Source organism: Mercenaria mercenaria, chromosome 2 (genome assembly GCF_021730395.1).
Source record: "Mercenaria mercenaria strain notata chromosome 2, MADL_Memer_1, whole genome shotgun sequence".
NCBI lineage: Eukaryota > Metazoa > Mollusca > Bivalvia > Venerida > Veneridae > Mercenaria > Mercenaria mercenaria.
Genome location: NC_069362.1, coordinates 9,726,002 through 9,748,884, shown reverse-complemented (window position 1 = coordinate 9,748,884; position 22,883 = coordinate 9,726,002). Strand labels below are relative to the sequence as shown.

General features: G+C 36.8%; 1 protein-coding gene across 4 annotated transcripts in view; it reads right to left on the bottom strand.

The window, feature by feature from the left end:
• Positions 1-978: 978 nt before the first annotated feature.
• LOC123561955 (annexin A7-like) overlaps positions 979-22,883 on the bottom strand; it is a 42,871-nt gene continuing 20,966 nt past the window's right edge. For all 4 annotated transcript variants that reach the window (XM_053529351.1, XM_053529365.1, XM_053529360.1 and 1 more), the window contains 10 exons: positions 17,433-17,809; positions 16,515-16,647; positions 15,295-15,389; positions 14,547-14,660; positions 12,394-12,484; positions 11,040-11,119; positions 9,544-9,756; positions 3,800-3,875; positions 3,260-3,372; positions 979-2,310 (listed from right to left, as the gene is read on the bottom strand). In XM_053529351.1, the coding sequence (XP_053385326.1) occupies positions 2,188-2,310; positions 3,260-3,372; positions 3,800-3,875; positions 9,544-9,756; positions 11,040-11,119; positions 12,394-12,484; positions 14,547-14,660; positions 15,295-15,389; positions 16,515-16,647; positions 17,433-17,809 (1,415 nt within the window). In that variant the 3' untranslated portion in view covers positions 979-2,187. The remainder of the gene's footprint in view (positions 2,311-3,259; positions 3,373-3,799; positions 3,876-9,543; positions 9,757-11,039; positions 11,120-12,393; positions 12,485-14,546; positions 14,661-15,294; positions 15,390-16,514; positions 16,648-17,432; positions 17,810-22,883) is intronic.

The window sequence follows — 22,883 nt, the reverse complement described above, 5'->3', positions numbered from 1 at the left end:
CATGGCTATTGAATAGTCTAGCGTTGCTGTCCTCAAGACAGCTCTTGATAAAAATGTGGAAATACACAAATTTTATGTGTTTTTCAATTGAAATATAAAGACTTTCAATGTGACCAAAATCTTCTATACTTACTGTGACATTACTAAACAAGAGCTGTCGTTATTGGTGACAAATGCCCCCGAAGCGTGCCCAAGAATACTACAGTTGTCTGCCCAAAAAAATCACACATCATTTCATGACCTTGACATTGACTCGAGAGACCCGGGTCATAAGCAATACACTCCTCAGTATGGTTAACATTTGTGTCAAGTTATTTTCAAATCCCTTGATAAATGGCAGAGGTATGGACCAGACAAGAAACACCTTTGACTTTGACCTTGGATCTAGGGTTCTGGGTCTTGCGCATGACACGTCGTCTCATTATGGTGAACATTTATGCCAAGTTATTTCAAAATCCTTTTATTGGTGGCAGAGTTACAGCTCGGACAAGAATTTACACAGATGCATGGACGGACGGATAGACGGATAGTGCAATTTTAATATGCCCACCTTTGGGGACCTAAAAAGTATAATACCAAATATATGACATAGGGTTTTATCATTTCCAGGCAGCCCACCCGCTTAGCTCAGTAGGGACAGCATTGGTCTATAGATCGCAGGGTCGCGAGTTCAATCCCTGGGCGGGCTGTATGTTCTCCGTGACAATTTGATAAAAAACATTGTGTCTGAAATCATTCGTCCTCCACCTCTGATAATTCATGTGGGGAAGTTGGCAGTTACTTGCGGAGAACAGGTTTGTACTGGTACAGAATCCAGGAACACTGGTTAGGCTAACTGCCCGCCGTTACATGACTGAAATACTGTTGAAAAATGGCATTAAACCCAAAACAAACAAACAAAATCATTTCCAGTCATCAAACATGTAATAAAAGAAAGTACAATGGGTTTAGTATGAATTCAAAACATGACCAATAAACTGCTGATAAAGGTAGATTTATTACACAATGCTCCAAAGATCTGATTTAAGAAATATGCATGTATACAAAAAAGCACTGTATAGTGACAAAATAAACTGCATAGCACTGGTATAAAACACTCGTTTATGTCATGCGCAAGCTGATATAAAGTTTTGAAAAATATTTAAGTTAAATTATTTCATAATGTGAAATTTCATTACTGACAACCAGGGAGTTTCTAAAAAAAATTCAAAAACACCAAACACAAATCTGAATTATTAGTTAATTATGGTTTGTCTGGTTACAGTTGCTGCTATGTGTTTTTTGCATATTGAGTCTGTAAGTTCAAAACTAGCAAAACAAAATGTAAACATGATATCAAAATAATTTACAAACTGATATATGGTGCACAGTGTCGAACAGTGATCAAGTTTGTAATTGCATATGAAATATCACTTCCGAAATTTTTTTTTATTTTACCCTAGTACATTATGTTTAATCAAAAACAGATAGCCCTGTTGATTTTATAAATTCACAAATAAGAAAAATCTTTGGGAGTTTATGACAACAAACTGCCCAGACATTGGCTTAAAAAACAACTACACAACATCAAAATGCTCTTTAAATTTAGGACGGATTTAAAATTCAGCCAAACAGTTTATCTGATCAGACTTAATTTTAGAAATTTCTGACTGGTTTTGAGGATGAACACAACAATATACAACAACAATGTATAACAAGTAATAAGAATGTAAAATAGTGTACAGGTCAAAAAAAGAATACTAATACAACCAATTGATATGTACATCTAATATTATATAATGCTTTATCTAGACTAGCATACATGTAACAGAGTAATATATGAAAGCTGCAGAAAAGCAACTGGGCTTAAATTCATCAGATTTTAACATGGAAAGTGTGTTGAAAGCATGCAAACAATATTCTATTTCTTTTTATTTTGTTTATAATTCAGCAATCATAAAAATAGTTGTAAATTTTTCATATTTGTGCCAATTTTGAATAATAGCCTTGGCACTGAACAAAAGTAATACCATAAAAATATTGCATTTCTCAGATATAAAATGAAAATTTGATTGATGAACATTGGCCAAATAGGGAAATCATGAGATATTTGCTAGCCTATAACAGTCAGATGTCGTAGTACATGTGCCCCAAGTCTATAACTAGTACCAAGTACTGACACCCGCTGTAACTGACATGTTGTCATGGTCACTGGCCAACTATGGCTAGGAGAATTCTCTTGTAATCTCCGCTGGTATCAGAAGCTACAGCCGTTGCCAGGGTCTTCCTGTACTTGGCAAGATAAGCCTCCTTGATATCCTGCAGGTCAATCTGCAAACAGACGGAAGTGTAATTTTAGCATTTAACTAACAAAACTTGGTTCATGAATTTCATGCTTGCACTGATTCATGAAATCACACAACAAACTAATATTCCCATTTTTCCCATCTAATAGTAAATCTATAACAAATCAATATACTTAAATTTAAATCATAATGAGATAACCATTTCAGCAAAAAGCACAAAATTTAGTGCCAACAAAACTGAATGATTTCACAGAAGCTTTTAGCTTACTGGACAGACTCCACTACAGTACTATACCCTCAGATTGAAAATTAGACTGAGGCCCAGTCTCAAAACCTGGCATCTGATTGGTTGTTTCTGAGCATGTCATAAAATGAACGAAAGTGCAGTAAAATTCATTATGAGACTTGTGTTCAAAGTCTGGGATATAATTGTGAAGAGAAGCTAATGTGAGACCCCATCTATATCCAAACACACAATTTTCTAAATGAGTAGTTGACACACTAATATATTACAACAGCATTTCTTTCAGCTGTATTTAAATAGAAATTGTACAATTATACCGGATTTACAAAACTACTACAGTTTTGAAAAACTATATAATCATTACAACTGATATTCATGGGGGACTAATTTTGTAGTTGGATCCATCCAAGAGATAAAATCCCAACAATTGTATTGACAAAATTCCTTTCAAACCTTTATCATGTTCCCCCCCCACCACCACCAAAAAAAACCCTCATTTTACTGTGTACCCCGATTTTGCCTTTGCACTTGTTTCACTTAAGCTAGTTGCATGTGCATCACATGCGGGACATTCAGAATAACATGATCGGAACATCTCAGTGCACCTATAATGTGATCTGGATAGCCTAGTGTTTAAGAATCAAACCCACTTACTGTTGTCTAAATCTCAACATGTTTTGACAAAGAAATAAAATGACTTTACAGTATCCAAAGAAAAATTAGTGGAAACCTCAGATCTGGACACTATGATCCTTATCAGTGTAGAATCATGGGTCCCGGCTCCTTTCATGGCAGAGTACAACTTGTCAGCAAAATATTCAGGACGGTTCTTGGCACTCATTACTGGAAAAAACAATGAATTTATTTGATATAGCTACTGAAATGTTGCATAATGTTGCTATAATAACTGGCCAGTTTCAACTCTCATGTATTAGTAAAATTGCATACAGAAAGGTTATTAATACAATACATTGGTCGTAATGCATTTAAAGAATCTGTATGCAACAGTCATAGGAATTCAAGCATTGTAACACACTGTACTAATACTCCTTTCTGTAATATGTCTGAAAAATAAACTGCACAGCAGCTTTAAAGACATCTGTAGAGATTGTATATCACCGAACCAAATGCTGTACAACTCTACATCCGGGAAATATAAGGGTGCAGTTGTTACTTACATACATACAATCTTTCACTTCTGGGACATCAAACTATTCTACACATTATATTGGGTCAGACAATTAAGCTTTTAGATGAGCTGTTTACTTACCTACAGCAATGAAACCATCTTTAAGGTCCCCTGACATCTCCCTGTCTATAGAACTGAGGATATCTCGACCAGAAATCTGTAATTAAATACTTTAATGATCATACTTGTTTAAACAGTATGCAAAGTCGCAAAAGCAGTTCAAGGGGGAAAATTAGTTTATATTGTATTTTTAGTTCTAAAAGGGGTCAAGTGCGCTCCCCCCCCCCCTCCAACCCCCAGTCTGCACTTTATAAGAATGTTACAGAATTTAATGAAGATCCATCAAGTGCTTCATGAGAAGAATTTAACAATAATGACCAACTTCGATGAAAATCCATCATTGTTTATAGCTTTTTTCCTTCTATTTTTTTTTATTCTACCAGTCCCTAAAATGAAACCATTTGAACAAATTGAGCCAGATTGCAATAGAAACAGAACAAGTTTGGGGTCATTCTGACACATACTTTCATAATATAAATTGTGGAAAACAGACAAAGGATGCCAGACCACCTACCTCTACTAACAACTCACACTTGACCTTCGTTATAGGTGAGCAGAAATAAAGGAGCTACATGTATTAAGTTATGTGAGATATAGAGAAATATGTGGTTCTCCGAAATAAGGAAATCTCAGAAAAACATATTACTTGATCTTGCCGCAAGGAAGTTATGTGTGTGAATGTAATGGTTTGCTGTTAGTGGAATTTATATGGTTTTGTTTGCTTAAAAAAGAACATTTGGAGAACATTTTGGTCTTAATAATGGCCTTCCAGAAGTAACTAGGAATTAATTTTTAGCCTTTTTCACCTTAAGGAGGTAGGTTACCTTGTTACCAGGGTAAATTCAAATTAGTTGAACCCCAGCAATTTTCTGTACAATTTTTATTCAGGTTTGAAATGGGTATTTTATATTGAAAGAAGAAGGAAACTACGGATATTTAACACTTTTCAGTGTATTTTGGTTTCGTTGTTATCCGTAGAAGTCTGCATAATTGATAATTTTACTAGTATGCGCATTAGCTTTCTAATATAAGCATGTATATATGTCGTTGGGCTCGTGTTTCCATGGTAATGTATTTTCTCTCATTTTTAAACAACTATGTATGAAAACGGGCTTTTTGACGGCTTCAATGCCATTCTGTTGACCTTCATGGAATATCTGGGTAATATAATTTGAAAAATACCAAGCACTTAATATGGTACCGTATTTTTCTTGAAGTTCAAAGTAACCATGGCAACAGAGATGTTTAAAATAGCTTATATCTTGCTTTTTATCGTAATTTCTTATAACAAAATATTAAATAAAACTAGAAAATGCTTTTGTAAAAAAGCGCATGTCTCCCCCAATGCAAAGTCCTATAGGCAAGAAGTCAATAGGGGTCAGGAGCGAAAGTCAAAGAGACACTGATGGTTGGCTGCAATAGGGATCATCTACTTGGCATGTCCAGTCATCCCGCTAAATTTCAACACTCGTGGCCTAGTGGTTCTCAAGTCACTGTTCAGGCTCCTGTGACCCTGACCTTTGATCAAGTGACCTCAAAATAAATAGGGGTCATGTACTCTGCATGTCCAATCATCCTATTAAGTTTCAACATTGTAGGTCAAGTGGTTCTCAAGTAATTTCCAAAAAATGATTTTACATGAACAGGCCACTGTGACCTTGACCTTTAATAGACTGACCCCAAAATCAATAGGGGTCATCTACTCTGCATGTTCAATCATCCTATGAAGTTTCAACATTCTGGGTCAAGTGGTTCTCAAGTTATTGATCGGAACTGGTTATCAATGTTCTGGCTCCTGTGACCTTGACCTTTAACGGAGTGACCCCAAAAACAATAAGGGTCATTTACTCTGCATGAACAATCATCCTATGAAGTTTCAACATTCTGGGTTGAGAGGTTGTCAAGTTATTGATTGGAAATGGTTTTCCATGTTCAGGCCCCTGTGGATTTGACCTTTAACAAAGTGACCCTAAAATCGTTAGGGTTCATCTACTCTGCATGATCAATCATCCTACGAAGTTTCATCATTCTGGGTCAAGTGGTTCTCAAGTTACTGACCGGAAATGGTTTTCAATGTGCGGGCCCCTGTGACCTTGACCTTTCACAGAGTGACCCCAAAGTCGTTAAGAGTCATCTACTCTTTATGACCAATCATCCTATTAAGTTTCAACATTCTGGGTCAAGTGGTTCTCAAGTTACTGACCGGAAATGGTTTTCAATGTTCAGGCCCCTGTGACCTTGACCTTTAATGGAGTGACCCCAAAATCGACCGGGGTTATCTACTTTGCATGTACAAACATCCTATGAAGTCTCAACATTCTGGGTCAAGTGGTTCTCTAGTTATTGATCAGAAATGGTTTTCAATGTTCAGGCCCCTGTGACCTTGACCTTTGACGGAGTGATCCCATAATCAATAAGGGTCATCTACTCTTTATGACCAATCATCCTATGAAGTTTCAACATTCTGGGTCAGGTGGTTCTCTAGTTATTGATTGGAAATGGTTTTCAATGTTCAGGCCCCTGTGACCTTGACCTTTGACGGAGTGACCCCAAAATCAATAGGGGTCATCTACTCTTCATGAACAATCATCCTATGAAGTTTCAATATTCTGGGTCAAGTGGTTCTCCAGTTATTGATTGGAAATGGTTTTCCATGTTCAGGCCCCTGTGGCCTTGACCTTTAACAAAGTGACCCTAAAATCGTTAGGGTTCATCTACTCTGCATGATCAATCATCCTACGAAGTTTCATCATTCTGGGTCAAGTGGTTCTCAAGTTACTGACCGGAAATGGTTTTCAATGTGCGGGCCCCTGTGACCTTGACCTTTCACAGAGTGACCCCAAAATCGTTAGGGGTCATCTACTCTTTATGACCAATCATCCTATTAAGTTTCAACATTCTGGGTCAAGTGGTTCTCAAGTTACTGACCGGAAATGGTTTTCAATGTTCAGGCCCCTGTGACCTTGACCTTTAATGGAGTGACCCCAAAATCGACAGGGGTTATCTACTTTGCACGTACAATCATCCTATGAAGTTTCAACATTCTGGGTCAAGTGGTTCTCTAGTTATTGATCAGAAAAATGGTTTTCAACGTTCAGGCCCCTGTGACCTTGACCTTTGACGGAGTGATCCTATAATCAATAAGGGTCATCTACTCTTTATGACCAATCATCCTATGAAGTTTCAACATTCTGGGTCAGGTGGTTCTCTAGTTATTGATTGGAAATGGTTTTCAATGTTCAGGCCCCTGTGACCTTGACCTTTGACGGAGTGACCCCAAAATCAATAGTGGTCATCTACTCTTCATGACCAATCATCCTATGAAGTTTCAACATTCTGGGTCAAGTGGTTCTCTAGTTATTGATCGGAAATGGTTTTCAATGTTCAGGCCCCTGTGACCTTGACCTTTGACGGAGTGACCCCAAAATCAATAGGGGTCATCTACTCTTCATGACCAATCATCCTATGAAGTTTCAACATTCTGGGTCAAGTGGTTCTCTAGTTATTGATTGGAAATGGTTTTCAATGTTCAGGCCCCTGTGACCTTGACCTTTGATGGAGTGACCCCAAAAACAATAGGGGTCGTCTACTCCAGCAGCCCTACAACCCTATGAAGTTTGAAGGTTCTAGGTCAAATGGTTCTCCAGTTATTGCTCGGAAATGAAGTGTGACGTACGGACGGATGGACGGACGGACAGGGCAAAAACAATATGTCTCCTGGGGGAGACATAATTATCTTTCTTGTTAATGTAGCTTTAAAGCATCTTTTTTCTAACGTAAGTAATATTTTCGTATTGTCTGCATTTATTTAAACAAATTTCACAGCTTAAAATACTTAAAGCAGTACCCCTCGTCTGATATTTTTCATGGAAAAATCGTTCTGCATGCTGCTGTTATTCTCATTGATATTGTTGAAATGCAAATGAAAAGCCGAAGCTTAAATAGACCAGTGTCAACGCTTTTGAATTTTACAATTAGATAAATAGGTCACGGGCTTCGTTTCCTTGGTAACATAACAATTTTCTACTGAAATTTGAACAATTTTAGAGCTTAATTTTAGTATAAAAGTAACAAATTATCAACAGAAACTGAATCAAACCCTTGAAATGTCTGATGGTTGTGGATTTTTGGCAGATTTATTTCTGTTTAAATGCCAGTATATGAGTATACATGAATGAGAAACAAATACAAATTTAATGTGCCTCATATCTAAGATGAACTCTGCCTGACCCAGCTTGTGATGTAACCATCGGCTGGAAGCCATTATCATTGATAGATAATATAAATAGATAATATAAATGGTCAGTGTGAGTGGATACAGGTTGAATAAGAACTGCTTGTTCATTGATAATTCATCCGCAATGTTCATGAATGGGACTATTTTGTGTAGCACATGAACATCCTTTGGATGTGATTTGGAATCAAATAAAGATGCTATGACTGTCAAAATACACTTAAACTTTGGTAGCGGGATAACCCCACAACCAAAAACAGGTATTACAAATCAAACTGCCCAATTTTTATTTCAAAAAACCTTTCACCCAACTATATTCCCAATAACATCAGTTACCATCATCCATTTTCTTACAGATCTGCATAACATTTCAATATATCTACATAAAAGAAGCAAAATACTGATAATTTTTCAGAGAGAAATACTCATAAAAATATTTCAGCAAATAATGGTTGTTTAAAAATAGTTCAGATAAAGAAAATGCACAGAATTATGTATTTTCAAAATAAAAGCTAGTTTGCGTGGTAACTGACACCTGACTTCAGTCATTTTAAGGCAAATATGTTTTGAAGTGTTTCTGCGGCAATTTATTCATTATTTCTGCATTATTAAACCATTAAGCAGGTTCATGATTTCTTTTTCAGAAGAATGGATATACAAACACATTTAGTTTGTTGTAAACATCGTTGTAAATTGCCACGTTAGCTTCTGGTTGGACATGCGATTTAAAAATTATTAGTAAGTCTGTGCAGTCTGATCACAATCTGCGCTGTTTGCCATTCAGTCAGTATTTGTTTGGTATGCACCACTTTTAACAGTTAAAAATACTGTCCAAATTGAAAGATGGACAAGTGCAATACAGAAATTTAGCAGGGAATTGTTAGAGGAAAATCTAGGAAAAAACATGTTATAGATAAGGTGAATCAAACAGTATGAATAACACTTTTAAAAGATTTTTAAAAAGAGAACTTTATTTTATATAACTAGAATGAATGAGACACTTTAGTGATTTAAAGTGTTTTTCTGCTATAGGTAAAATGTAGGTAGGGTATGTCATATACACATTAGTAGTGTTGCTGTTAACCCTTACCCTGCTACATTTCTATAATAACCTTGTCCATCTTTCAATTTGGACATAAAACTTTGTAGATAAGAGTTGAAGAATAACATGATTCCTGCAATTATTTTCAGGGAACAAAATTGAATTTTAAACCAATGAAATTAAATACTTTCTCATTAGCATGTGAACAGATATGGAAGAGTAACCTTGAAGAGTTTACATAGCAAGCTGAATGCATCTTTTAGCCTGTATCCTGCTAAATTTCTAAAATGAACTTGTCCATCTTTCATTTGGACAGTACCATTCACTGTTTAAAGGGGTGCTTATCAAAAAGATACTGGCGAACAGATATACAGGCTAATCATGATCTACACTGGTTGCAAAGGCAGACTCAATCATGTTCAACATGATATGGGTTAATAGTGTTTTCTTTCTGGTCTTATGTAAATGGAATAGCAGCCCTGTTCTCACCTTGACATATTCCTCGAATGTTGCCCTTAACTGAAAATAATGTCTCACAGCAAGGACAGACAAAAATGCTGACTCATCTGTACCGAGTTTCTTCTCTCCTGCCTGGAAGAGTTTCTGTGCATCTTCTCTTGCTAGATTACGGTCAATCACTGCTTCTGGTCCCTCATACTGGACACGCTGCCATTGGTCTGGTGTCAGCTCTGTCCTGTTGGCCTACATAGAAAAACAAAATAAAAAAAGGTATAGAAGCTCAAACATTGTGTAGCATATAGCATTTACATTCTAACATGAAAGCCATATTGCATACAGCAAACTCAAATAATCTGATAATCTTGATAAATGGTAACATGAGTCTTTGCAGTTTTATTTGTTTGTTTGTTTGTTTTGGGTTTAACGCCGTTTTTCAACAGTATTTCAGTCATGTAATGGCAGGCAGTTAACCTAACCAGTGTTCCTGGGTTCTGTACCAGTACAAACCTGTTCTCCGCAAGTAACTGCCAACTACTCCACATGAAGTTTGCAGTTTTATATTTGACCACTAGAAATACAAGCGATCTGTCAGATGAATGAAAAACAAATTCTGCCAGTTTTCAACAAATTCTTGCATTCAAGTTAGACATAAGGCAATTCAAGTTTGAGACTAAATTTCAAAATATGCAATCTTTCTGGAGAAAACACTGCTGGTAAGACTGAAATGTTTGTATTTCAGAGGTCTGTTTGAAGATTTTAATCAACTGAGATTCTAACATGTTACACTTTCTTGTCAGTTAAACAAAGAAGTAAGTCAAGCACTGTCACTGTTCATTACTTATCCAATGAAATAAGTTGAAACCCTCAGGGTTCAATTCCAGCGTATCTGTACTTGGACAATAAACAATGTGACAGCATTGATTATTTAATAAATCACCCCATTGGACTTGGAAAGTTTTGTTTGTTTTTGTTTTGTTTAACAACATATAGACACAATTATAGGTCATACAGCGACCTTCCAGCTTTTGATGATGTAGACCCCAGGTATGCAATATTGCATCACAGGCTGGCACCTGAGTAGAACCACCAACCTTCCATAAGCCAACTGAATGGCTTCATCACATGAAGAATTCAACATCCAAAGCAAGGCTCAAACCCACATTAGTGAGGGGAAGTGATTTGAAGTCAGCCACCTTGCCCATTCAGCCACTGAGGCCCTTGCACTTGGAAAGAAGTTATGGTGTGTGTATATGCTTTTCATAGGAGTTATTTACACCAGTTATTCCATACATGCATTTTACCTGTGCTAAAGCAAATAAATAACTCTATTTACTTTAAACTGGAAATTTCTCAAGTTACTTTAACTAAATGTTGTGATAGACAGCAGGCATATTCTTGTTGTTTGAATTTCATAACTGCCTGTATTTTTGGAGATAGTATTGCTTAATATTCATGAGTGCTTTGAATTTTCATGTTGATCTGTTTGAGAATACAGGTGAAAACAAAATCAGGGTACTATGAACAACCTGACAGCAGGAGACAAGAAGGCGTTTGAAATGTCCACTGGTGTCATCCACAATATCCTTCTCCAAAGATCTCTGGTAATCTGAAAAACAACAAAAACTATGTAACTGACCCACTCTTACATCACACCATTTTTCTACCTCTTAACCCTTACCCTGCCAAATTTCTATAATGAAGTTGTCCATCTTTCAATTTGGGCAGTACCATTAAATGTTAAAAGTTGTGCTTACCAAAAAGATACTGACTGAATGGCAAACAGTGCAGATCATGATCTACACTGGTCGCAAAGGCAGAATCAGTCATGTCGAGCATGATATGGGCTAAAGAAACAATAAGTGACACCCATTAGTCTGTCAGTCTGAAAATACCCCGAGTCTACAGGCCTGCTATCTACAGACCTAGTCAACATAAACTTCAGGTATGGCTAGTCTGAAAGTCAACATTCATAGACATTATCCTGTGGGCCTTACGCACTCTGTTTTGAGGAAGTCTGGTCCAAAATATTTCATGTTCAAATTGACATTTTTCAACTGGAAGGCCTTCTGACTAGTAAGCCTCCAGATGTCTTGGCCTCTGGAAAACGGTGATGCAACCATAAAAATATTTATTTATTCATTTTGTTTGGTTTAACGTCACACCGACACAATTGTTGGTCATATGGCGACTTTCCAGCTTTGTGGAGGAAGATCCAAGGTGCCCCTCCATGCATTATTTCATCACAAGCGGCCACCTGGGTAGAACCATCAACCTTCCATAAGCCAGGATGGCTTCCTCACATGAAGAATTCAACGTCCTCAGTGAGGCTTGAACCCACATCAATGAGGGGCAAGTAATTTGAAGTCAGTGACCTTAACCACGCGGCCACAGAGGCCCCAACCACAACAATATCTACATATCCTGTATCATTTTGGACTACAATATGCCACATGTACTTTTACAAGTACTGTAAATATGGAATAGAAAAAAACTTGTGATGAAATAATGCATGGAGGGGCCCCTTGAGACTTACTGCCTCGATAGCCTAGTGGTAGAGCGTCCGCTTGACTGCAGGAGGTCGTGAGTTCTATCCCCGGCTGCGTTATACCAAAGACGTGAAAAATGGTACCAGTAGCTCCCTTGCTTGGTGCTCAGCATTAAAAAGGAAAACTAGCCTTTTCTCTCATACCCTCGTGGTGATGGATTCCATCAGGAATGAAGTGTCGAGAGTGATTAATATAAGTTGTAGAACTTCCTTCACAACTGGCCTAAAACAAATTATGCATAAACCAAATAAAACTCTAATGCTGAAAACTGTCTTGCTTCTGTTAGCCATTTCATATCAAAGGACTGGTGTACAGATTCATAGTGCTAACTTACATTGTGTATAGCAGCTGTTGATTTCTCGTATTTCAGCATTAGTCCTTGTACACAGTATCTCAATCAATGCCGCCTCCTTTGTTCCCAGACCCTGCAAGCAATGATTAACAAAGATTTGATCCATCTGATAGTCTAAACTGGAATTACTTTGTTTTCTTCCATTCGGTAAAACTCATTTAAAGCTGCTCGCCCTCAGTTTGGTCGAAAATATTCAATTTTAAAAAAGCAACACTTTTATAACAAGAATGTAAAATAAAAAGGCATGATCAACAAAATAAGCGAAAATCTACGTAACGTTCTGAGAAAATGGCTTATGAAAACAGGTTTACGGATTCACCGCTCTATATGGCTATATTGGAAAAATAATAAACCGTTTGCAACGCTTTACTTTTTCCTACATAACCATATAGTGCTGTGAATCAGTAAACCTTTCTGCGGGCAAGCAGCTTTAAAGCATCCTCAAATGCAAACAAGATCTGTACGTAAAACAGCAAATGCTTGACTATTTGAACTGTTGTTTTAGAAGCAAAGGAATATTACCCTATATGTTAAAATATCTATAGAGTATCAATCTAGTATCTGCATTAGTTTTTAAGCATTATTTTTTGAGTCCAAATGGGGGCATAATTTGGCCAAATGCATGTCAGAGTTATGGGACTTGATGCTATCACCTAGATTTATAACCCAGAAGACAACTGTGAAGTTTCAATTCAATATCTACATTTGTTTTGGAGATAGTAACTTGCACACAATACCTTAACCAGAATTTTCTAAGTCCAAAAGTTTGCATAACTTGGCCAAAATACATGTCAGAGTTATGGGACTTGACCCAGTGAGGTTGGTAATTAAACTATAAAAGAAACAAGAAGACCCTAGGTCACTCACCTGAGAAACACACCATAACACTATAAACATATTTGACCTAGTGATTTCACGGAAACAAATATTTTGGCCAATTTTCATGAAGATTGGACTAAAAATTGTAGACTCTTGAGTTAAGACAAGCATTTTCTTAGATATGACCTAGTAACCAAGTTTTTGACCCTATATGACTCATATTCAAACTAGATTTTATCATGGCAATCATTCTGATCAAATTTCATGAAGACCAATTGAACAAAAGCTGTCACTAATAAAGCAATGGTGACAAATGCCCCTGCAGTGCCTTGACCTTTGACCTGGTGACCCCAAAGTCAAAAGGGGTCGTGTACTCAATAAGTACTATTAGCATGTGAAGTTTGAAGGTCCTGGGTGCAGTGGTTCGCGAGTAAAGTGCCTTCATGCAAGAAGTTAACATTGGACCCTATGACCTTGACCTTTTGCTTGGTGACCCCAGAGTCAGTAGGGGTCATGTACTCAATAAGTACTATCAGCACGTGAAGTTTGAAGGTCCTCGGTGCAGTGGTTCACGAGTAAAGTGCCTTCATGCAAAAAGATAACATTGGCCCCTGTGCCCTTGACCTTTGACGTAGTGACCCCAAAGTCAGTAGGGGTCATGTACTCAATAAATACTATCAGCGTGTGAAGTTTGAAGGTCCTGGGTGCAGTGGTTCGCGGGTAAAGTGCCTTCATGCAAAAAGTTAACATTGGCCCCTGTGACCTTTACCTTTGACGTGGTGACCCCAAAGTCAGTAGGGGTCGTGTACTCAATAAGTACTATCAGCATATGAAGTTTGAAGGTCCTGGGTGCAGTGGTTTGCAAGTAAAGTGCCTTCATGCAAAAAGTTAACATTGGTCCCTGTGACCTTGACCTTTGATGTGGTGACACCAAAGTCAGTAGGGGTCGTGTACTCAATAAGTACTATCAGCATGTGAAGTTTGAAGGTCCTGGGTGCAGCGGTTCGTGAGTAAAGTGCCTTCATGCAAAAAGTTAACGTGACTAACGAACTAACGGACGGACAGTTGAATAGTAATATGCTACCCTTCGGGGGCATAAAAAACAACAGATTTATTTCATGTATTGACTAAATTTGCCCAATTTACATTTCTTACCAGTGAAAAGTATATTTGAAATTTTTCACTTTGAAAATGCCAGACATGTTGCACTCTAATATTTTGATAATGCTCTGAAAAATATGTAATAAAGGCTAATATGAACATACGTGTCATAGTAATACATATAAACCATAGTATTTTCTAATGCAAATACTTACCTTGATGGCATTGTGAAGAGACCAAGCGTCATAGAAAGTTGCAGGTCTGAACATGGCCATTATTGTTTCACGAAAATCACCACTCAGCTCCGACTCTAAATCTTTAATCAAATCCTGTAATATAAAGGTGTATGATAATCCTTTTAAAACATTTCCATTACATATATTGCATTTTCATGTCTATATCCACAAAATGGCTTTCAACTTAAAACTTGTATAAAGACAACACTTAAAAGTGCCTAAAATGATCTTTATTCACACAGTAAAATACATATCCACATACTTTCAAAGCAAAGTGGTCTTCATTCACAAATGATCCTTAGCACATGACTGACTGAGACTGAGTGAATTCCTACAGTTTTATTTTTTCAAATAATTCATTTAAATGTGACTGTGAAGAACACTTGAAACTTTCACTTTCCTGTGAAAAAATAGGCCTGGTGGTTAAGAGGAACCTTCATAATCTTATACAAGTCCAAACATTCAAATGCTGATTACAGTTTCAGGGTATAGGTCACACGGGATCTTTCCGTAAGACCAATGGTGTCCCTCTAAAAAGATAAAAGGTGAGGGTAGTTTTCCCAGAAGCACAGAGCATTCCAAACACAGCCATTTCAGGCATAGCTGGACACTTGGGTAGAATTACCAATCTTCATCAAGCCAGATGGATAGCTTCCTCATATGAAGGAATTCACAATGATTAATACTGGGATCTATGAATATATAACTGTACAAATGGTACATTTACCTTGCCATACATGGTTTTAAACATATTCATAATGTTTACACGCTGTTGGTTTGACCTCTGACTAATCACATTGATAATAGCCTGCTCATCTGTACCTGTAATCACAAAATTTTGATTAGCAAGAGCTGCTTGTTGAAGACATAATTTTAAGACAGCCATGATATGATCATCCACTAAAGGCAGTCGTAGGAACATTGAACATTCTAATATCCCCACACAGTTTACATTTTCGATGGGCAATGTCTGATAAAATGTGTTTGTCTCATATCTAACCAAACCTGACCAATGCAAATTGCGATCTTTGCAATGCTTTGTTTTACTGTTAAGGTAGTTCTGCACGTTTGATAAACCGGAAGTAATGGCGTAACGTCATCTATTAAGAAAGCGCCAGCCTGGATTCGGTGTATGGAAATGAAAATCATTTTATGAATTTATGGCAATATGTGAGTGAATTTATAACAATGGCAATGTTACTATCTTTCTAATGTTAAATATGATATGAAAACATCTGACATGTTAAATAATTCTGAAAAATGTCTTAAAATTAACTCAAAATGCATGGATCTCTTTAATCATGTGCAAATATCTCAAAAACAAGCACAAGGACATATACATTTTATTTCACCATATTAAAGGCTGTATGTTTATTTATGGTTGTGATAAGTTTCATTAAAATCTACGTTGTAGAAAAAATTCTATTTGCGACAATGGTATTAAAATTGCAATTTCTCAATAGACTCCCATTATGAAAACTTGTGTAAGGTTAAAATTTTTCAAATCAGTCTAGCAAAAATTGAGCATAAGGCAGTATTTTTCATTTGCCAAATTTTCAAAGTGTATTCCAAAGTTCTGAAAAATCGGGTTCAATCATATTCTATATTGTAGAATTTTTTTTTATTGGAATGTGCAGAACTACCTTAAAGTAATAGGATATGAAATACACATGTACAATAGCTGTATACAGTTTCATCAAAAGAGAACAGATTTGAATATTAAGTTACCCAAATTGACTCTTCCTATCTCAGATTTTAGTCAATTTTCATAATATTTTGGGTATGCAATGCTATCTTATGAAGAACCTGTCATTCTTGTTTTGGTATTTGTAAGTAAATCCTGTTTGATGATAAAAAGTAGGTAAACCAGTGAACAGAAATGGGGGGAAATCAATGTTACAGTTGCATTATTTCAAGAACATTGTTCAATGTTGATTCATTACTTACCTGCACCCTTCATGGCCTTCCTGATGATCTCAGCATCTTTCTCTGCTGAGAAGTTTTGAGCTGGTCTAATTACAGGACGAGGCATGCCAAGGTTACCCTGGATACCGAGCTGCTGGAACTGGGAACTCAAACCCTGCAAATGAGAATATCAGTTTTAAGCTTACTATATTCCTATGCTGATTAAGAAATAATAAGTTCAAAAGTGTGGTTTATCGTAGAATAACCCATGTTTTGAATTCTTTTGTGTAAGAATATATCACGAAGGCCATAGGCCCAAGTGATATATTGTTTAGCATAAGAACGAAAACCTCGGGTTATTCTACAATAAATCACACTTGGGAACTTGTTATTTCGATTCTAACATGACATACTAGTATTAACAGTGTTAGAAAAATCGTAACTACTTTTCACGACCGTGCTACACACCTGGATCAGATAATGTCATTGCACGCGTGTGGGTTATTGCAGAATAACCAGAGATAGATTTTGCTCTACATGTATGTAGGTTATTTGCTAGTCGTGTTAGAATTATTCTGTTGCCATACCATCCTTCTGTTATAGTTATATGCATGTACAAAATTGGTAGGCAGCCTATCGACTAAATTTCCCTTTTAATAAATTTATGACCCATTCATTTAGCATTTTGACCTACTGAATATGTTTCTACCTTCTTATGCGAGCTGAAACAACCATGTGAAGAGTTTTCCTTTAATCAACCCTACTTTTTGAAAATATCATTGAAGTTTCAGTTCTAATTAGTTGTGTGAATATACTTGCTTACTAAATGCTGTCTAAGTACCATAACACAGGTTGCTTGTAAACCAAACTTTCCCTTTAAAGTTTAAAACATACACATGTGAAAAACGAAATGTTTTGGATCTAGTTAAATATGTAAACTGCAGTTATCAAAGCATTTACCGGTTGCCCTGGTTGTCCCCCTGGAGGAACCGGCCCCCCTGGAGGAGGGGCATACCCTGGTTGGCCTCCTGGTGGTGGAGCATACCCTGGCTGACCACTTGGTGGTGGGACATACCCTGGCTGACCTCCAGGTGGTGGGGCATACCCAGGCTGACCTCCAGGTGGTGGGGCATAACCTGGTTGACCTGGCGGTGGTGCATAACCTGGCTGACCTCCTGGTGGTGGGGCATATCCTGGTTGTCCTCCTGGTGGTGGGGCATACCCTGGCTGAGCCCCTGGATACCCTGGTTGTCCTGCTGGAGCAGGCACAGCAGGTTTGGTGTAGTCATACTGGCCAACTGTTATACCCGAGCCAGGCTGGGCTGGTGCTGGAGTGCCTAAACATACATAAAAGACAATGATCATGAAATGTATCATATAAACAAGAGCTGTCGGATGACAGCGCGCTCGACTATTCGAAGAATTGATTGAAGAATGGGGTCAAAATATTTCCATAGATTTTCAGACTAAACAAAAAAATGGATTAAACAAAAAATGTTCCTGTATTTGTGGATTTCGATTAGTCTTGCACTAAATGGCAATGTGTGACCATGATGGCAAATATGTTAAGTTATATGTTAGGCAAAACATGGACTTATATGAAAAATTTAACTTATCTCCAAGTCCAAAAGGGGCCATAATTCAGTCAAAATAGTTGACAGAGTTATGTACTCTTGCCTACAGATGGAAATCATGTTGATAAACTAGTGTTAAAAGTTTCAAAGCCACAGTTCAAATAGGTTTGACAAAACGCTGACTTGTAAGAAAAACTGAACAAATTTGAAAGTCCAAAAAGGGCCATAATTCAGTCAAAATAGTTGTCAGAGTTATGTACTCTTGCCTAGAGAAGGAAATCATAATGATAAACAAGTGTTTAAAGTTTAAAAGACATATGTCAAATAGTCTTGACAAAACATGGACATATACAAAACAGAACCAGTTTCCAAGTTCAAAAAGGGCCATAATTCAGCCAAAAAAGAGGAGAGAGTTACGTACTCTTGCCGTTTGATAGAGACTATTATACTGAACAAGATATAAAAGTTTCAAAGCCATATGTCAAACACTTTACACAAAATATAAACTGGTACGAAAAACTTAACCAAGATTTCTAAGTCAAAAGGGGCCATAATTCAGTCAAAATGCTTGATGGAGTTATGTACTCTTGCCTACAACTGGATATTGTGATGGTAAACAAGTGTTGAAAGTTTCAAAGCTTTATCTCAAAAGACTTTGTCAAAATGTGGACTGGTACGAAAAACTTAACCAAGATTTCTAAGTCAAAAAGGGGCCATAATTCAGTCAAAATGCTTGATAGAGTTATGTACTCTTGCCTACAACTGGACATGGTGATGGTAAACAAGTGTTGAAAGTTTCAAAGCTTTATCTCAAAAGACTTTGTCAAAATATGAACTGGTACGAAAAACTTAACCAAGATTTCTAAGTCAAAAGGGGCCATAATTCAGTCAAAATGCTTGACAGAGTTATGTACTCTTGCCTATAACTGGACATGGTGATGGTAAACAAGTGTTGAAAGTTTCAAAGCTTTATCTCAAAAGACTTTGTCAAAATATGAACTGGTACGAAAAACTTAACCAAGATTTCTAAGTCAAAAGGGGCCATAATTCAGTCAAAATGCTTGACAGAGTTATGTACTCTTGCCTATAACTGGACATGGTGATGGTAAACAAGTGTTGAAAGTTTCAAAGCTTTATCTCAAAAGACTTTGTCAAAATGTGGACTGGTACGAAAAACTTAACCAGGGTGTGACGCCGACGCCGACGCCGACGCCGTGGTGAGTAGGATAGCTCTACTTATTCTTCGAATAGTCGAGCTAAAAATACCTACGAATCTTGAAAGGATGAAATGAAAATTAAGCTAGTTACCTCTATCTGGCATCTGAAATGTGTTCCAGGTGCAGATCAGATGGTATATGTTATGTTCATAAAATTAACATAATTAGTGCCAAGAAGCCACAGATTTACATTATACACTGATAAACTTTTAAACATTACCTGATGCATCTTTTATTAATAGTACTATGAATAAAACTAAGAGTTAAAGACGTCTAAAGAAAATACAACAGAACTACACATGTGATTTCCAAACATTCAAACATTTACTTACCTACTAGTATTTCCATAAACAAGAGGGCTATGATGGCCTAAGATCATTCACCTTTGTTTCAGAGTTTAAAACAGGCTAGAAAGTGTGCAATTTTGCAAGAGGACCAGAATATGCTACAGGTGTCAAAAGTTCCAGAGGCAGCAGAAGTTTATCACAAATATTAGTGTGACAGATGACAAACAGTTCAAACACTATAATTTTTTATTCTGCTTCTTAGGCTTGTTTTAATTGGTTGGAAAAAAAAACACTCAGACAACTGTAGCAGGCTGAGGGTATTTTGGACAGTGTTTATGAGAAGAAGTTATTTGAAGGTATTTCTAGATTAATTCTAATGGCCCCTAAATGGGGGGAAAGGTGCCTCCATTTAAAACGTTTGGAGGAGGGCCTTATAATGATTCTACAGACCAAGTTTGGTGAAGATCCATCAAGCAGTTCAAGAGAAAAGTTGTTAACAATTATTTCTATTTTTTGGCTCTAGCAGTGCCTAAAAGAAGACAAAAAATGCCCCTATTTGAAAAACAGTTGGAGGAGGACATTACAATGATGCTACAGACCAAGTTTGATGAAGATCCATCAAGCAGTTCATGTGAAGAATTCCTTTAAAAATACTTCTATTTTTAGCTCTAGTGGCCTCTGGAAGGGGCCAAGTGCCCACATTTGAACAACACTGGGAGAGGACCTTTTAAGAATGCTACAGACAAAGTTTGATGGAGATCCATCATGCAGTCCATGAGAGGTCATTTAAAGGTTTTTCTATTTTTAGCTCTAGATGGGCCAAGCTAGAACATTTGAATAAACATGAGAGGACCATGCCATGATACCACTGACCAAATTTGGTGCAATTCTGACCATCAGTTAAGGGGAGATGTCATCTGAAGAAAAGTGTGGATGGATTGATGGAAGGCAGGTGAGCTATCACAATAGCTCACCCCGAGCACTTCATGCTCAGGTAAGCTAGAAAAACACGAATGTAGAATGAGTCAAAGATATTGCCTGGCTATGAATAAAGTGAAACCCAACAAGGTACAGATACAGAATATTGATACATGCTTAAATTAGCAATCTTCCTTGTACCTTCAAGTCCAATTCCCTTGAAAGTATATTAAACATTTTAAAGATTCGGAATTATATTTTCTCATTAGGACAATTTCATAGTCGGATGCAACTGTGAAAATAAGCACCCAATGAATATGAATCATTATATATTCTTCTGGTTGATATAAGGATCTGACAATGGATCTATATAGTTTTTCTCCATCTAAAGACAAAACTTTTAAGTTAATATTTTTCAATTCTTCAGTGGTACTTTCTTGCCAGAAATTAGGTCAGCAATTTTCTGTAATAGGCATAGCTAAACTAAAGGAACCAGCATGGGTGCCATCTGGTCTAGTCGCATAGGATGGCTGCTAGGTATTTGAACACTAATTTTTCACTTGGCATGGCAACAGAGGTCTAAATTAAAGCTAGTTTGTTTAAATTTCATTGTGGATGTATTTGTGACATTTTGGTAGGAAAAATGTTACAGCAGGTTGTATTTGGTGAAGTGAATCTCAATTGTAGTATGAGTAGTACGTCCAGGTCACAGCAGTGTGATTTTGATGTCAGTTTACAGTAAGCAAATGTGACCGGAGAAATCTCTCTTAGAAGATACATGACCTATACTTTTCTCTTCATTTTATATCAGTTTTATCATAAATCTATAAAATGAGGTAAGGATTTGTTCTCTGAAATGGGTCAAGCTATGTTTGGTAGCTCTTTAAAAACTATTTAACTGGTTGTGACTTAATACTAGGAGAAGACGTAACTTCCTGTCCAGTGCCAAGTTTAAGGAATATAATCAAATAATATATGTTTAAATAATCTGATTGTAGTATACGTGAAGTTATTATTATTAAGTTACTTCATATAAAAGCTTCTCTGTAAATCTTTTTTCTTCTTTGCAATATTCATTATATGTGACGTCGTCTTTGAAAACCGGTCCAGATGCGGCATGACGTAATATCGAGAAACGACGTTTAAAGTTGCGCCAAGTTTACGCGCGCAGATTTCTTACACATGTTTTAATTAGGAGAAGTTTGACCATTAAAGTACGACTGCTTGTTACATGATTGATGACAGCCTACTACAGAAAGAATATTTAGACATCAGACATGTAAAGAAATAGTGGTATTACGCCTGAGGCAAAATATTTCGTTGAAAATCAGTTGTTTCCCCTTCGCTATGTTTCCGGTTTCGGATTTTAACAGTAAAACAGGGAAGCATGTGAAGTTTACTTTTGTTTAACTACCTTTTGTTCAACGATGAAGGGATCTGAGACTTGTAATACTGTTTACTGATTTGGTAAGTACCGTTTATAAACAGTTGTTAATGAAGTTCTCTAATATATTTGAAACTTTCACTGAATTAAGTCGTTTTTTTACCCGGAAGTGAATCCAAAACATACAGAGGGAAATTTATGAAATTTATCTTGTGGCCACTAAACACAGATGATTCCACTATGCCTGTGTATTTAATATAAAATGGCCAGTTGGGTTATCACAAAAATTATTGAAGGCAGGCAGCTTCTTACTCGAGGTGACCAGGATTCATCAAATTAGTTCATGGTCCATAGTAAGCATTATTATGGAAAAATACATTATACATGTAGCAATGATAATTAATAAATTTGATGCAGACATACAGATGCCTGCCTGTGTCACATCATTTCTCGAAAAGTCCCCTCTCACGTAGTAGCCAAGGTATTTAAAGGGAAATATGCAGATGTCCAGTAACCGGACGCCTACCCTGCATTCTAGCTGTCCGGCAACAATACGACTAGCCTGTCCGCGAATGTTTTTCTAGCTGTTCGGCGATCTTTTTATATATGAATACTGTAAGGAAATAAATTTATTGTATCATTTTTTGGCATAGGTTTGAATATTCACCTGCAAGGCGTATACAATATTTTAAAATTGATTACCGGACACCTAGAAAACCCTAAAGGATAGAAATTTGGATAGGCTAGGCGTCCTGTTACCGGTTGGCTAGAACACCGGCTATGTTTCTGGTTACCGGATGTCTAGACACTTCCATTTATAAAATGGTAACTGTTTTTGCTGTGGGCCTCATAAGTCATGTTATTTCTGTCTGGTGACTACTCTCTTTTTCTATTATTGTTGATTCAGAATGTTTTGTAACAGGATGATTTTTTTTTTGGATAGTGGGAATTTATGCCATATAATGAAAATCTTTTTAATTTTGAAATTTTTGAGCCTTGCTGTGTTTAAAAACAATTTATGATCCTGTAAA